Source organism: Aplidium turbinatum, chromosome 12 (genome assembly GCF_918807975.1).
Source record: "Aplidium turbinatum chromosome 12, kaAplTurb1.1, whole genome shotgun sequence".
NCBI lineage: Eukaryota > Metazoa > Chordata > Ascidiacea > Aplousobranchia > Polyclinidae > Aplidium > Aplidium turbinatum.
The window spans coordinates 11,254,675-11,271,599 of NC_137483.1; the positions used below are offsets into that span (position 1 = coordinate 11,254,675).

The 16,925-nt window shown below is 38.0% G+C and overlaps 1 protein-coding gene across 2 annotated transcripts; it reads left to right on the forward strand.

Moving 5' to 3' along the window:
- Window positions 1-1,807: 1,807 nt before the first annotated feature.
- Window positions 1,808-8,915, forward strand: LOC145781088 (uncharacterized). 2 transcript variants are annotated; one of them, XM_082592837.1, is made up of 11 exons: window positions 1,808-1,909; window positions 2,457-2,550; window positions 2,925-3,022; window positions 3,304-3,378; window positions 4,212-4,355; window positions 4,705-4,776; window positions 4,937-5,030; window positions 5,153-5,289; window positions 6,373-6,486; window positions 6,852-7,004; window positions 7,172-8,915. In XM_082592837.1, exons 1-11 carry the CDS (start codon window positions 1,880-1,882, stop codon window positions 7,817-7,819), a joined length of 1,659 nt encoding a protein of 552 aa, XP_082448963.1. In that variant the 5' UTR covers window positions 1,808-1,879; the 3' UTR covers window positions 7,820-8,915. The 2 variants fall into 2 exon arrangements, with proteins under 2 accessions (XP_082448963.1, XP_082448964.1); XM_082592838.1 differs by having other exon boundaries at window positions 6,879-7,004.
- The last annotated feature ends 8,010 nt before the right edge of the window (window positions 8,916-16,925 follow it).

Genomic DNA, 16,925 nt, shown 5'->3' on the forward strand with positions numbered 1-16,925 from the left:
GAAAAAGGTAGTTTCACGCTTATTTCACTTCAAAATGAATTTCGGAGTTAGAGCAAGAGCTGGAGTCAATACTTTCGGAGCAGGAACGGAACCGAGTCAAAAAAAAGTAACTTCATTCACCTCTGCTAGGCATGTGGTGAATACAAAAGTTAATGAAGAAAGCTTATTGGTAGACGATTAATTTGATGATGTTTTGACAAGATGTTATGTTTGAGCCTTGGTAGAGAGCTTGACTTGTTGTACCAGATACATATAACACTCAGCAACGTTAGTGGATGTAACAGTTTTTATTAAACGCACAAAAAAACAAGAAAAAACTACGAAATCCAACGTTTTCGACACCAAATCATAGTGTCCTCATCAGGACTAATTATAGGTCGGCAGCCATGGCCGAGTGGTTAGCGCGTTAGGCTCGCAGTCGAGAGCCTGCATGTTCGACTCCAGCCACCCGCACTTGCTGTTGTTTCTCTGGGCAAGAAACTTTACGATAATTGCCTCTACCTAGTGATCGATTTCGAGTAATGGGTAGTACCAAATTTAAGTCATACGTAAAGTAGACAACCGGAAACAGACATTGCTGTCGGCTGCAGCGTGGGTCAGGTGTATGTCGGAAGGCGTACACCGATGCATAGCGCTCAAGTCCGCTTTCCCGCAATGCAGGATAAAGATAAACAAACAAACAAAAAAAAAAATCTAAGAGAAATAAATGAATGAATTTGAATCACGCAGGGCGTGAACTGGAAGACGATCGATTCGCCATTGAAATGCATTGGCCAAAAGCTTCGTTGGGGGGCTGTCTTCGAACAACGATTGCTGATTGCTCATATATTTAATAAGGTATAAACATGAAAGTTAGCCCTTCAATAAACAGTAACATGTTCTTTTAATTGTTTGTCGTTTAATGTTTTTATCATTGCAAATAAACTTTTCATAATGGTTTGAATTTGGTCAAGTTTAGGTGGCCACCAGATAGAGCTAGTAGTATTTTGGGACTTGATATTAATTTAGTTGGTTAGATTTATGCTTGTGCTTTTCAACGATAGCAAATTTGTTGAAATTGAGCAAGAAATGAATAAATGGAAGACAATTGATTATCGTGAACATGCAGGGCGTGATCTGAAAGACGATCGATTCGCCATTGAAATGCATTGGCCAAAAGCTTCGTTGGGGGGCTGTTTTCGAACAACGATTGCTCATATATTAAATAAGGTATAAACATGAAAGTTAGCCCTTCAATAAATAGTAACATGTTCTTTTAATTGGCTGTCGTTTAATGTTTTTATCATTGCAAATAAACTTTTCATAATGGTTTGAATTTGGTCAAGTTTAGGTGGCCACCAGATGGAGCTAGTAGTATTTTGGGACTTGGTATTATCATAGCTGGTTAGATCTATGCTTGTGCTTTTCAACGATTGCACATTTGTTTAAATTGAACAACAAATCAATAAATGGGAGACAATTTCCTTCTGGTGTGTTTCATTGCATTTCCAGCCCGCACTTCCTCCTTCATAATAGTCCATTCCAATGTGTGTGACGTGATGTGACGTCATCATTTTGTCCAATTGGCCAACAGAACAGAGCGTCTTGTGGAAGAGCAGTAGAGCACCCTTGCTGCCTACTACACCAATATATCCTTTGTAGAAAATAATGCAATTTATAAAGAAAAGCGTAATGTCAGTAAAAAAACCCCTAGCTTGCATGAGTAGACTACAGTAGGCCTATTGTACTTTTGTGCTAATGTGTCTGCAAACTTTGCAAGTATTAGGCCTAACTGTTATGCTTTACCTGGCTTTTTAATTCCTTTCAGCAGGTTTCTTGCAATTAAACTTAGGTGCAAGAGCTTGTTAAGCTTAATTTGAAAAGTTTGCAACTTGAAAACATGACTGAAAAAGCAATAATTTCAGAAAAGGTAAGAATAATTGCTCAAAATGTTGTTTTCCAATAACATTCAATAAACTTAATACAGTTACAGTATGTGTTCAGTTCTTTTGTTTATACATATTAGGTTACTTTATGACAAGGGCAGAAAGCTTTGCAGAGAACGTTTTGGTTTAATATGTTATGCTACTTTGTTAGTTTATCATATTGTCTTTTGAATAATGTCATTGTCATTCAATCTAATCAAGATGTCTACCATCTGTCTATGTTACACTAAAATTATTTTTCTTCCAAAACTATCATCATCAGGTTCCTTCCTCTTGTTGAGGGTTGGAGGCAAAGAAGCATGAAGTTTCTCTGTTGTGAGATTTTTCTCTTGCAGTTTTGTAATCAAGTCGTGACCCGTGTTTAATATCATTAGTCAAAATTCTTGGTGGTTTGCCCCTATTTTGTTTCCTATTTATCTTTTCTTCTAGTAGTTGTCTTTGAATAGAGTTGTTGCATATCCTATGGCCCAAACTTATAACGTACAATAAATAGACTTTTACCTAAAAACAAATTGTTGTATTTTTATGCAGTGGTTCAACACTGAAGCTGATGCTCTTCAAGCTGTCAAGCAGTTTGAGAAGAAAACTATATCAAAGTTTACACGCCGACAGTTCACTGAAATTGGTAGGCCAATAAGTTATTATTACTAAACCTAGGCAGAAACAGGCTGGGGTTAGATTTAGAATTCTTGGTGAATTCGATGAAAGTATCGCCTATCTATATTTAATATGGGGTCCTACGAATTACCCATAAACGCGTGTGCTACTTTCGGTTCTCTTTCTATGTAAAATCTTATATAGATGGCTTCATATAAGAAACATACGGTGCAAGCTTGTGTCAATTGTTCAAATTCTACATGAATGGAACATAGCCTAAGTGTGTTGTTTAGAAAGCCTTTTGCAGTTGGAGATAAATTTTACCTGATATTTCATTGTGAATCCAAATGTTTACACATTTTTTTCAACAGCATTTTGAGTGTATTTGCTTTGCTGTTTCAGCTTTGGCAAGATGTCGAACTGTTTCATGGGATTATGCACACACTCCGTATGTCGTTGTGAAAAGAACTCTCTTCTCAAATGGAAAAATTGTTACCTCTGTAAGTAGGCCTACCTAGCTTAACCTGTTGTATTTTCATTAGAATGCAACATTGTCGATTCAACAAGTAGACGTACAGTTAGCAAATAAAAGTAAACTGGCATGCGCTGTTGTCTGTTCAGTGTAGCCTAATTACTTTCTGTAAAATAATTTTACAAATTTATTTTTTCAGCCCCCCTTGTAATCAAAAGTTTTAAACATGTCATTTGCTCAATCATGGTTTCTATGCTAGCTAGACCGTAATTATTGTAGTCAATATAGTTTGATAACTTTATTTTTCAGGAAAAACGTGATGAAGTTATTACTAAACACTCAAGACTCTACTTGTTGAAAGCAATAAAATTTCCAAATTTTCAAGTAAGTAAATATAATACAGCATGATGATAGCCTTTTTATTGTAAACAAATGGATAAATAAGTGAGTCTACTTCCAGACTGGTTTTCTTGTCATTTCATTTACGTGATGTCTGCATAAACATAAACACATTAGCTGTACTGTTATACTTCTTTCATTGTTGCACTTGATTCCAAGCATTAACTGCCACTTGTATGAAAAGTTTCAAAAATTCTCGATCTTTTGCTATGTGTATTAGGGCTTAGGCGTATGTTTAAGTAGGTTAATCTTTGTCTGCCTTGAGAACGTTTCTTTTCAATTTTGCCTGAGAGAGAGAGAGGTGTTCTAATTTTCATTTTTGCAGCATGTGTCCTAGAAATTGAAGTTGTTTCCCTTGATATTTTTCATTAGATTTTTTGTTTGATTAAATTGATGTAAAAAACTTTTGCTGATTTTTCTGGCAGTCCAGGTATACTCTGCGTGTGAAATACACGTGGAAAACTCTGTATTTATCCATCCATACCATCTTTGGACTCTAGCCAATTGGCTTTTCAGCAAAGTGATCACATTATTTTGGCTTAACTACCATATTATTGGGCAAAAATATTCATGATCGTGCTGGAGTGGACATAGTCTGTGATATGAATTAGTGGTGCAATGCTGATGAGCCCTGCCAAATAGGTGATTGGGCAAAATACGTGTCTATCGCTGTCAATTCTTGCTACAGTCGGCTGCCAAAAAACACATCATTGAAGTGTTTGACTGGTCATATTATCAAGGTGATTACCAAATCTAATCAAGTTTCCAATGTGTTTGCTCAGTTGCGTATCAAACTGGGTGTTATGTTGTATTTTTAGATATCTGATAAAGAAGTTACAACCAGTAAAAAACGTACGATTGAGACTACACTGCGTGCATTGTGTGCTGAAACCACCGATTCTTCTCAGCTGTCGACGAAGATTGAGTATTGTGTCAAATTTCCTGCAGTGGATGAAGTTTTGGTAACTGCCCAAATATAGACTAATTTTGTTGAGCTCTACCTCTAGCTATAGACAGCTGTGGATTGTTCCATGACATGACTGTTAATCAGGATTTCAACCAAGTCTACAACTCTACATGCAACCAATCTATATTGAACTCATCCTTTCCATCAGGCAACTAGCGGTGTTATACATCAAAGTTAGTTTAAGATGCGAGTTTGGATAAGAATTGGTTTTAGATTAAAAATTTTCATATTTCACTTTTCATCCGTTATGCTAGATTTCTTCTGAACTAAAATGGGAATATTTATTTTGCAAATCTTGATGTGAGAAACTGTCGCTATCAATTAACTGTTTTATGCATTTGAAGGCTGATCGACAAGTAACTTGCATGAGTACTGAAGCTCCCGTGGAACAGAATGGAAGGAATGAAGATCTAAAGGTGCAATCGTAAAAAAGCTTATGATAAAGTTTTGATATAAAGGTGCAATCGTAAAAAGCTTATTCGTTCTTGTGTAATATATATTATGTTCACTTTCCAATCAACTGAATAAATTTTGGCTTCTTTCATAATCTTTCTTTTATTAACGTTATATTTCCAGTGGTTTTCTTCTTGGGAAGATGCCATGAAAGCCGTGGAAGAATATGAAAAGAAAACAACAACCAAGTTTATAAAACGAAAAAAATGCAAATATGGTGATTTTGAGTGATTCTCTTGTCATACTTTATTGTGCAGTTTGCTTAGTGACCGTTCAAAAACGTCATGTGTTATAATATTCCATACATAAATATTTCATATAATTATTTGCATGTTATAGGTGGTTCAAAAAGACATGTTAAATGGGATGATACGTGTTGGATGCCTATTATTCCTATAAGCCATCACTACTGGGAATGTCAGCATGCTAAAGATCGTAACAAAGCAAGGAATGACAAGCAAAGATCACTAGAACGTGTTAGTAGGTTCTCTTCTTTTTAAACTTCCTAATGGTGCGCATTTTTATACGGAATGGCCCGTTTCGGTGAGTCCGATTCGGTGAGTGCGATCCCTTAACGGGGGATTTGTTCAATTTTTTTTTTAAATTATCCGGTACCGTAGCCTAATTATCATTGCCGTTTTAGGTTTAGGGGTTAGAAGTTAGGAACTCACCGAATCGGACTCACCGAATAGTAGCAGACCCATTTTTATATAACGTCATATCTGTTTCACACTTCGGCGCTTTCCAGTTGGACTGGCGAACCTTTGGTTTGTGGCCTAATCTGAATACTACAGGCTATACAAATTATTTTGATTGTTTAAATATTTTAGCTTTATTTCACAAGTTATTATGACAGTTGTTTTTTCTGTGTAATCTTTTTTATCTGATGGGGTAGCCCAGTCGTATCGTTTGACCTTGAAAGAAATTAGCTTTGATATCATGATGTTTATGACTGATTCTCCTTTCGATTGCTTTTTATGCCTTGTTACACAGTTGCTTTCAGAACACACTGATTTACTCCTGTACCTGATCTCCTGGTCTTTACTCCTGTATACTTGTATAGTTCATAGAAAATAATTGAAGTTCAAAGAAAATAATTGAAGGCAAAACCACGGCAAATTAGCTTTGTTTTGAAATGAAGTTTTCCTTCAAAGTACTTTTTTTTACAAACTATGTGGTGAGAGTGAGACACAAAGATTTTTTTTTTCAAGTTTTAAACAAGCTCACAATAAATTAAAAAAGCCGCGTTTTCACAAACTTCTACAAGAGGTTGCCACCTCTGTCTAATTAACCTGTATAGTGTATACTGAACAGTTTGAGTGTTCATCAGGACAATTATCGTTTCTAGCACTATAACTTTGTATATTTTATTTTGTATGGTATTCGCTCGGATGCGCATTGTCATGGTGCGCGAAACGTCAGTGAAGCAATAAATCAACCTGTTTGTTGTTGCTTTTACTTTCACTTTCATCAGATGAACGTTGCAACTAGTGCTAGAAACGATAAATAGCTCGTGTTAATTTTATTACAATGCAGTGTTAAACTGGCGATTATTTCAGTTGTTGGACCCTACACATTCTCCAAGGCAAAGGAAAATGTTTCAATGTACTAAGAAATGCGACTGCCCAGCTAGTTTAACTCTCTCAGAAGCTTTCAGATTTCCACAGTATAAGGTTTGCCATTTCGATTTGTGGTTTTATTCCTAATTTGTAGAAATGATTTTTTGCTGGAGCAACGAAAAATTGTCATCCTCAGATGAGAGTGTGGCTGCGCTTATCCGTTGCATTTAATTCAGCGACTGCAGCTTGTAACATGTTTAGAAATTCATGTAGTAAACGCGTTCACCAACCAACCATTTTTGTTTTGCTATTTTAAATGCATTTCAAATGTAAATTGTTCTTGATATTTCTGTAGCAAGAGAGCACACTGAGCATGTGCGCATGCGAAGAAATAAATATGGCACTGTGTCTGCTAATAAATTGTAAAGAAGCCATCTCTACATACCAACTGTATTAACTGAACTCACGTTTTTTAATAGTTTACGCCTGAGATTACCTTGTACCAGAAAAATGTGGCTGCAAAGGTAATAAAGAGAGGCTTCACTGAAGACGGAACTCCAATCATCAAGGAATACTCTTGTCGTGTCAGGTTCCCCAACAAAGAGGATCATACCGGTCATGAAATTGGAGAAGTCAGTCTTTCTGATATTTCGTCCTGTTGAGTTTTGAATTAATTCGACGGTTCTCACGAAATTTATATCATCCCTAATTAGTGGGTAACAAGTATTTCTAACTATGTGCAAATGCGGTCGGTTGAAAAACAGTTAAGGCTAAATTTAAAATAATCTTATTCTTGTAGGTGGCAGGATATTCACAAATGACTGACCCTAGGATTGTTTCCAAAATTGGTGAACTGGTCCAGGACGGAGTACGTTCTCTATCTCAAGTGAAAAGCGCCATTTTGTCCTACACCAAGTCAGAGCTCCTGAAGGATTGTGTTGTCCCAACATCAAACGTAAGGTACTTTCCCTCTCCAAACGTTATCAAAGATCACTTCTACCGAGCAATGTTGAAGACGAAAACTGCCCCAGCCAATCAGCAACACACTGTGGCCATTCTCAACCAGAGCGGAGAAACAACAGAGGTGGCGAGGGAACCGCCTTTTAACATTTTGCTGGAAATCATCCAGGCACCGCCAATCAAACTTGAAGGCAACACTGAAGACACTGCGCACTCAGACGAGGAGTTTGTCTCGGTGGAAAAGTATGTTGAAGAAGCCGGTAATTTATTTTCTGACATTAAAAAAGCGATGTACCACGTTTCCGATGAGAACTCACTACAAACAACAATTGAAACTCTTAAGAATCTTTACGAATATTTATACAGCGAGTGTTCTCGAGGAAATGGCTTACGCGATACAAGCAACTCATCACACAGAAAGCGGAAAGTAACAGAAAATGTTGGTAAAAGAGGTACTCGACCTCAAAAGCGCTCCAAAACAAAATAGTATGTGTCATGGTTTGAAGTATACCTTCCACATTTCTGAAACCGTCCACACTTCGACTTGCCGAGCCGAGGCGCAACAAGCACATCTTTACTGGCACGACTGCCTTGATTTTGTTGAAAAGGAGCGATCTTCCTGACGTCAGCACTACCTGACTACGCACTATAGAACAGCAAGCATTGTGTTTCGCTAACCATACCGGTGTAGCCTCCACACTAGCCGTCAACACTTGCGATAGACACGTGTTTCGCCCATGAGGCTGGGCTGATCAGTATCGCACCAACAAAAGCAGCGGTTGTGAACAATATGGTATGAATTTGATATGATGCAAACTACAAAGGAGTCCACTCTACACTGACAAAAATTATGTGTGTTGCATCTTTCTAAGCAGTGTACTTTTATGGTTAGTTTTTGACAGTAGCCTATGGTTACACTCAGGCTATGCATTTTGTAGGAAATTTCTCAATCATCGCATACAGTAACTTACAATAATACAAAAGTTTAAGTTTCGATTTCTCACCTGTGTTGATAGACATTCATGCTTGCACGCTAATTTCTCGCTTTACTATTTGTCTTTAGGCTATCATTTCGTATAGTCTGGAGGTTCTGCATTATCAAAAATTTTGCCGTTATAGAAAGGTTGGAAAACCTTTAGTTAGAAAATTTGTTCGTTTTCACTTTATCGAGTTGGTGCTAGCTTCTTGTTTTTCTGTTCGAATTGTGCAACTGCTTTCTTGGAGAAGGTCCGATTAAGTAGAGACGACGCTTTCTAATTTGGTTGTAAGATATTTCTGCTTTTAGTAAGTTATTTATCAGATAAATGTTGCAACTGTTAGATACGTTAGCCTAATAACTCGGATAAACTCTCGGATTTTTCAGTGCAGTATTCCAACTTAATATATACCCTACAATAACTTAATTGTGACGCATAAAAAGTATTTTTATGGTTTATTGTTTTTGTGCTGTCCACTTACAATTCAATCAGAGAAAAATGCAACCTCTCACGCATTTCAAAAAATTTTTTTTTTGTCATTAGGAATAAGGGCGATTGTGTTCAGTTTAGTTATATTTTGAGCATCACTGCGAAAATTATACAGTCCATGGCAAAATAGCAGTGGTCTAGAAAAAGATATGAGTGAGAAAACGCGAACATGAAGACGCATAGGCGTAGGAGCCAGGGTGCAACCTCACCTCCAAACTTATCAGTTAGTCGAAAATTTGATAAAAATTTGGGCAAAAACTTTCAGCATGTTTCAAAAACTTTATTAAGAATGAACTTAAATTTTACGTTCAAATAATCATCATAATCCATCGTCGGTTTGTTCCCCACTAGTGGGGGTGGCCGATTGTTTCCGCGCAGCAATTGTTTTTATCCCTTTTCTCCATTTCACCCTGTCCCTTGCATCTTCCTCCTTCAGTCCAATTTTTTAAAATTCATCCTTCCCTTGTTGTTTCCACGTTCTTCTTGGACGACCGCGTTTCCTCTTCCCATCCACCTTTAGATCTAGTGCCTTTCTAAGAAAACTTCCTTCCTCCCTCCTTATCACATGTCCATACCATCTTACTCCATTTGCCCTTGCCATTTGGTCTATGGTCTTTCTCATCTCTAGCATATCCAACAATTCTTCAGTCCTTGTTTCCCCTTCTCGTTTTCACCCCACACATTGCTCTCACCATTGACCTTTCCGTTCTTCTCAGGATTGCCAGTTCACTTTCTCTCAATACCCATGTCTCGCTACCATATATTTTTTATTTATTTGCAATCAGACTCAAAGTCCATAGAATTTAAATTTTTAACAGTCATCACACAAAATATCAGACTAACACAACATCAAGCAGGCTACATCAAACAACGTACAAAATACTGTTGTAGTGAATATAAAATGTAGAATTAAAGTAATAATCAGAAGACATAACATTGCGCAAAAGTGGATTAATTGATCTTTTGCAAAGTTCTACAAATGCATAGCAATTTTTTCTTAATAGAGCATCAAATGTTAACACGTCGTTCTGTACCTGATACACTCTAGCACTGTCGCATCTCGACAAATTGTGGATAATTCTGTACGAGTCGTTGTAAGCAACTCGTATGCGATTTAAAGTAGAAGTTTTATAGTTACACCATAGTTGCGAACCATACATTGGCATACAATATGATTGGTACATTACATTTTTAACTTCGGTAGAGCAATTTCCAAACTTGGACCTAAGCTGATTGGCAGCGACATAAAGAGATCGCACTTGCCTTTTAATATCTGCGTCATCACTGATGGTATCATCAATCAGTATACCTAAATATTTCACTTGTCCAACAAATTTAATTTGTGTATTGTACAACCGCATGCATGGAGAAGTCAAAACTTTAAATTTTCGACATTGATGGACCAATCCAACAGTTTTGTTACAGTTGAAAATAATGTCATGTCTAGAAGCATAGGATTCACACACATCAATGAGTTTTTGGGTACCTTTAGCACTTGGACTAAATACACACAAGTCATCTGCAAACATTAGGTGATTCAAGTGAGATGAACCAGTATTACATCCGACATCTAGGGAATTCAATTCAGTCGATAAGTCATCTATATACAAAGAAAACAGGTAGGGACTTAAAACCCCTCCCTGCCTTACTCCGTTGGTGACATGGAAGGGGTCAGAAATTTGATTCCCCCACTTTATTCTCATTATTTGTTCTTTATACCAATGCTTCAATAATCGTACAAAGCACATAGGAACATTCCGTGAAACTAACTTGTTAAATAAGATATTGTGATTAACTCTATCAAATGCTTTGGATGCATCCAGAAATACACTAAACACAGGACTATTGCTGTGTATGTAATGAGATACTGTTTGTTTATAAAGATAAACACATAAATCTGTGCCATGTTTTGGCTTAAATCCAAACTGATTGTCAGATGTATTTAAAAACGGTGAAATATGCTCAAGGATATAATGTTCAAATAATTTGGACACTACAGTTGCCACTGCAATGGGTCTGTAATTTCCAGCATCCTGAATATTGCCTTTGTTGTTCTTACAAACAGGGATAATTATGGTATTTAAACAAGGTGAAGGCAGCATACCATGAGAAAGGCATACATTAAACAATAAGCTGAATAAGAAGCACATATAGCATTGCAGGCCGCACACAGCTCCGATATACTTTTCCTTTCATCCTTAGTGAAAATTTTCTGCCATACAACATTTCCCCACATTCCCTGAACTTTGCCCAGCCCAATCTTGCACTTGTTGTCACCGCTGCTTCACATCCACCACTTCCATCTATCCGATCACCCAGATAACAGAAGTCTGTCACTGTTTCGATACCATGGCAGAACTCATCATCATGGCCTTCCACTTCATTCCTTCCTTTACTGCATTTCCCACAAACAAAACACTTCGCCAATCTTATTGCGGCTCTCTTGACATTAGCACATCTTGCATGTACCCACTTTCCACATTCCTTGCATTGCATTGAATTTCTCGTCACTCTCTTGCCACATATTCCACAGGGATCTACTTTGCTCTCAACAACTGTTCCTTCTGCTCCACTCACCATCACTTTTGTTTTTTCAAGATTCACCTTCATACCCTTGGTTTCCAATGCTTCTTTCCATTTCTCAAACTTTCTCTCCAGTCCCTCCATACTATTACTTGTCAAGACCAGGTCGTCTGCATACAAAATTTCACTCAATAAGCCCTCCCTCACTCCTTCAGTTACAACGTCAACCACAATAGCAAATATCAGAGGTGACAAAACTGATCCTTGGTGTACACCATAGTGATGCAAGCCGCGCCGCGTACGCGGCCGCTTTTGACTTTTTCGCCGCGTGCCGCGCCGCGCCGCGTGGAAGGTTGAAATGACAAAGCCGCGCCGCTTGCCGCGTAAACTTTCAAGAAATTAATTTTTCGTAAACGTAAACTTTCAAGAAATTAAACTTTCGTAAACGTAAACTTTCAACTTTTCAAGAATCAGCTATGAAACTTCAAATTTAAATTGGAAACACGGATCAGTTATTTTTCCCTTCGGAAACCCTAAGATGGAAAGCTATGCAAATGCAAATTGCAAATGGCTTGCAGTTGACAGGGTTTTAGGGCTTGCTTGTCAGGGAAGCTGTACGAATGTTTTTGGTTAGTAGCCTAGCTGATAAGCTCAGTTACCAGGCTATAGGCCTAGCGCAACTACCGCATTATTTACTATATCAGTTAGCCCAGTGAGTTCAGGCTATAAGTTTTACTCTTGTGTGTGTAGTTCATATAGCCACTGGCATTATAATTGCATTATTGCTTACAAAAAGTGTTCAAAAGTCCTGATACTGGATCCAGGAACATTCTATTTGTCTTAGTTTGTATTATGTCTTAGAACTTAGATGCATTGCTGATAAGAGAATATGATCTGGTTAGCCTGGCCAATTAGTGCACAACTGTATTGGTACTAGGTTACCAGTTATATGCCATGGATGCTTTTTCCTACAATTGACTTTCTAAACAATAACTCGTTAAAATATTTTTTTTTAATTTTGTAATTTGCGGTGTGCGGTGCGGTGCAGTGTCAAAGTTCCAGATAAATTGCGGTGTGCGGTGCGCGGAAAGATGAGTCAGTTGCGGTGCGGTGTGCGGATAAAAATTTTGGGTTCGCTGCATCTCTAGTGGATACCTCTTCTGTGACGTCATCGCCTTTTTAACCAGGACAGGAGCATGTATACCAGCTCCCAGCAGTGGAGCACCGTGCCACTCCTAGTGTTTTATCAGTGGCGTATATTCAGGGTGTTCAAGGTGTGCACTGCACACCCCAAGAAATCCAGAAAAAAAGAAAATTTCCATCGGTTGTCGATGTTCTTTACTTTCATGATATTCTAACATCTTGCTGCATGCTGATTGCTTTCTTTTCAATTGCAAAACTCGTCCCCTTCTAATTTTAATACTCCAACGTTTGAGGTCATTGCCTTTAATTTTTTTCGGTCATTACCTTTAAGCTGGGTGTGCACTGACAGCTTGGCGAGTGCTATTTAAAAAAAACAATTAAGAAAAATGACGTCACAAGGCAGCGAAAGCAGCAATGGTTTTAGGTCATCCAGGCTGTGCACTCGCTGATCTGCACACCTTGGCGCGTCATTGGGGGAATCCCAGGCAATAGCAAGTTTTAGCTTGTTGGATTAGAGTTTGAGGTGATCAGCGTTAGAAACAACTTTTGCTAGAACTGAAGCAAAAGCAAGCTTTCTACGACGATGTAATTCAAAAATTTATTGCACAAACAAGAAGAATCGAATTATGCTATAGATGAATTTTCCTTCTGTAGTCGAGGTGTTAAACATTTTCGTTTTTACTAAGTAGTACGGCGGATAAAAGTACAGCCGACCAACATAGCAATCGACTTTCTTTTCTTGTTTATTATCGAATTGCTTTGCTATTGTTTTTTGTTTTAACTTTCACCTGTTTGTTTTTAATTCGCTTGTACATTTCTCAAGGAGTTGCGACCGTGCTTAATCCTTGCATGAAGTAAATCATTTCCATCTCGAGCACGCTTTAACTTTCGCGTTTTTTCAGACTCCTGCTGTGTTATGGCAAGTAATATTGTTCGTTTTGATGGTCGGAAGTAAAAACTGAACTGAAGTAGGCTATGTGACTTTAGAAATGCAACTTAATGTTTGATATTATTAAGTCTTTCATTCAATGCGCTGTCAAATAAATATCTATTTTAGTATTTTGTATTCTTCTCCATTCCGACAACATTATTTTTGTCAGTTCTGTTCATGTTCAGAATTTGTGCTGAAAATGCTTTCTGAACGCACTAAATTCAATGGTAATTTTAAAAATTTTCTGGGGGAGGCCCCCCAGATCCCCCGCTGTTGCTTTGCCGTCACTGAACACCCTGTCAAAGTGGTCACGGTACGCCACTGGTGTTTTTCACACCACCGTCATTCTGACAGAATAAATTTTCCGCTTTCCACCTAAAAAAGTTATCCGTGAATAAGAGCGAGGCATAAAATGCGACCAGACATACATTCGAAAAATCTTAAAGTGCCCCTGACAGGTTGGATCCAAGTATAGTAACTTTTTAAAGCATTTCCTAGCGCAGAATTATACTTAGCAAACTTTTTAATCTTAACCTCGTAACTCGACTGGTTAGGGCGTAATTTAATCAAACGACTGCTCCGCAGCGCCACCACAGGCAAAACTCCATATTTCACTGTTCTGGGACGAATTTGGTGGTATTACGTCATCCTAAGTGGACGTCGTTCGCAACGGATAAAACAAACGCTTCCTTGATGTAATTAGTGGATCACAGTTTGGTCGGAATTGGTACAAGCGGTTGCTTTTTTCGAAGATTTATTGTTTTTTGCAGTTTAATAAAACTGTAGCCTACTGGATACGTTCCTACAAAACCTAAAGTATACTTTAAGTGAAAAATGAAGAAATCGTACGAATCATCATTCATATTTAGTTCATCATCACTATTCAAAAATAAATAAAAGTTCTCTCTCTCTCTCATAATGTGCCTTCAGTTGGCCATTGAAATCCTGTGTAACGGCCATCTGGACTTTAAAATTGTTTCGGATTTGCCAAACAATGCATGGCGGCATCACAATCCGATTGTTGGTTCCGAGAGCATCACCTTGTAGTATACACTCCAACACATGCCTGTAGGCATTTTTACTTTAGTGGTATTAACAAAATCATCTTCACTGAAGTGAACATATACGACTAGTTTTGTATGGCCCATCCCACTTTCGAACACTTGAAGAAAACTTTGATCATTTTCTTCTCAGTAGCCTACCTTGTTTTGTGAGAAAGTGGGAAAAGACAGCACACGGTCTTTGTCACTGACAATGTCACATAAACAGCAATTTGTAGGCATTGCCTCAACCATAAATTAAAGGTGCTGTTTGTGAGATACTGTTGTTACACTGCAAATGGCTATAGCCAGATTAGGACAAATAAAAAAGTATGAAAATTGTAGCCCTATTGAATTGAGATGCTGTTTGATAAAAGTAAACTCAACCTATTTGATCGAAACCTGATAGTAATAATAAGTTCACTTTTTCATTTCGGTAATTCTTAATTTGCACAATGCACATGCTTTAGACCAACAGAGCCCCACACATTCACGTTTTGCAGTAGCCGTACCATACTTCACCAAGTCATCACAGAGAAAGAATGTATCCTTCCCACTTACTGTGACGTCACAGCGGTGTTGCCATTTTTATTTTCGCAATTGAATGAGTGCCAGATTCGCCGATGTCAACGAAAGTTTGCAAGCGTGTAACTAAGTAGCATGTTGATATTTTTTACGATTGGCTGGTCAGGGAAGTTTGTTAGTGTCATCTTTTTGGTATCTTAGGTAAATTTAGCAAATTTATTTACCTGTCAGAGGCACTTTAAATAAAACTTTAATCCGCAACACGTGCCACTTAAATTTTACATGCATCGGATTCAGTATTAAATTACCTTTCCAGGGATGTGCACTAATAGGTGCGCATTTGGAAAGAACTCCTAGCAGAACGCTTCAAAGATGCTGGAGGATATATTTACGATAAACATTAAAATAATACGATGGGGTTAGCGGAAAGTGCACTGCAGAAAAATGTTTGCGGAAACTGCAATCAGCGAGGGTTAGTGGAAACTGCGATCAGCGACTTTGGCTTTGTACTATCTTTCTCTCGATCTTTTCAGGGAGGGAATTTTAAAATGTTTGCGGAAACTGCAATAAGCAACTTTCGCTTTTTTTAATTTTTTCTCTCAATCTTTTCAGGGTACGAACTGTTCAGGGTATGAACTAGGTTGCATCCCTTTTCCATGGCGAGAGAGTGGCAACATTGGCTCCCAGTACTCAGTAGCAGTGGGGCCACAGCTTGTGTTTTAGCACAAGATCTTGTGTTTTTACTTTTAATCTTGTGTTCTTGTGCTTTCCGATCGATTTTTGGCTAAATCTTGTGTTTTTTTTTTATTAAAGTCAAATTAATCGTTGCTACCATGGTTTGAGTTTGGTAGAGAATTAAGGACTGGTACTAGAAGGTTTTGGTAACTAGGTTTCTGGTACCGTACTTAGGCATATTGACCAATTTTACTCATTGAGTTATTAAGCCTGACAAGATTAGCTAAAAATTTGATCTGAAGAGTCCAGAGAGTACGGTACTATGTGCTCGTCGTCAGACTCAGAGTTTGTGTTGCTCGATACTACATAACAAAAGCAGCGAAAAATAATGACAATCATTCAAAATCCGAAACCAAATCATTCAAAACCAAGTCCGAAAACGAAGAAGTGGTAGGCCTATAAACAGCCTTTTAATCGTCAATGGTTGAATGATCCTGATTTTAAAAGTTCGATACAAGAAGACAAAACTGATCGATATGTAAAAGATTTGTGATATTAAATTAAAGACCACGCATCGAAAGAAAACAGTGATTAGTAAGCATGTAGCCTATCTTCTCTTTTAAACTGTTGATTTCAGAGTCATGTTATTCTTCAAATTGGCACAAAATGGGTCGCAAAGGTTCAATTTTGCAATCTTGTGCTTTTGTATCCAAATCTTGTGCTTTTTTTTCTTAAATCTTGTGCTTTTTCCGAATTTGCTGTGGCAGCATTAACTCAGTAGGCGTTTTGTGCTGCATTGTGCTTTCTTTGTTTCCACAAAAATAAGAGTTAAACTGACTGGTAAAGCGGTGGTCGAATAAATTTGTGGCAGAATACGGTGCGATACTGATGAGCCCAGCCTCATGGGCGAAACACGTGTCTATCGCTGTCAATTCTTGCTACAAATCGGCTGCCGAGAAACATATTGTTGATTGGAAAGTCTGAATAGCTAGCGTGGAAGCTACACCGTTATGGTTGGCGAATCGCAGTTGCTCGCTGTACTAGTGAGTGCTCAGCCTTGTGCTGATAGCCGGGAAGAACGCCCCTTTCTTCACAATGTCCTCTGCCCTGGCGCCTGCTGGTTTTGTTGGCTCTTTCTTTGTTTCCACAAAAATAAGAGTTAAACTGACTGGTAAAGCGGTGGTCGAATAAATTTGTGGCAGAATACGGTGCGATACTGATGAGCCCAGCCTCATGGGCGAAACACGTGTCTATCGCTGTCAATTCTTGCTACAAATCGGCTGCCGAGAA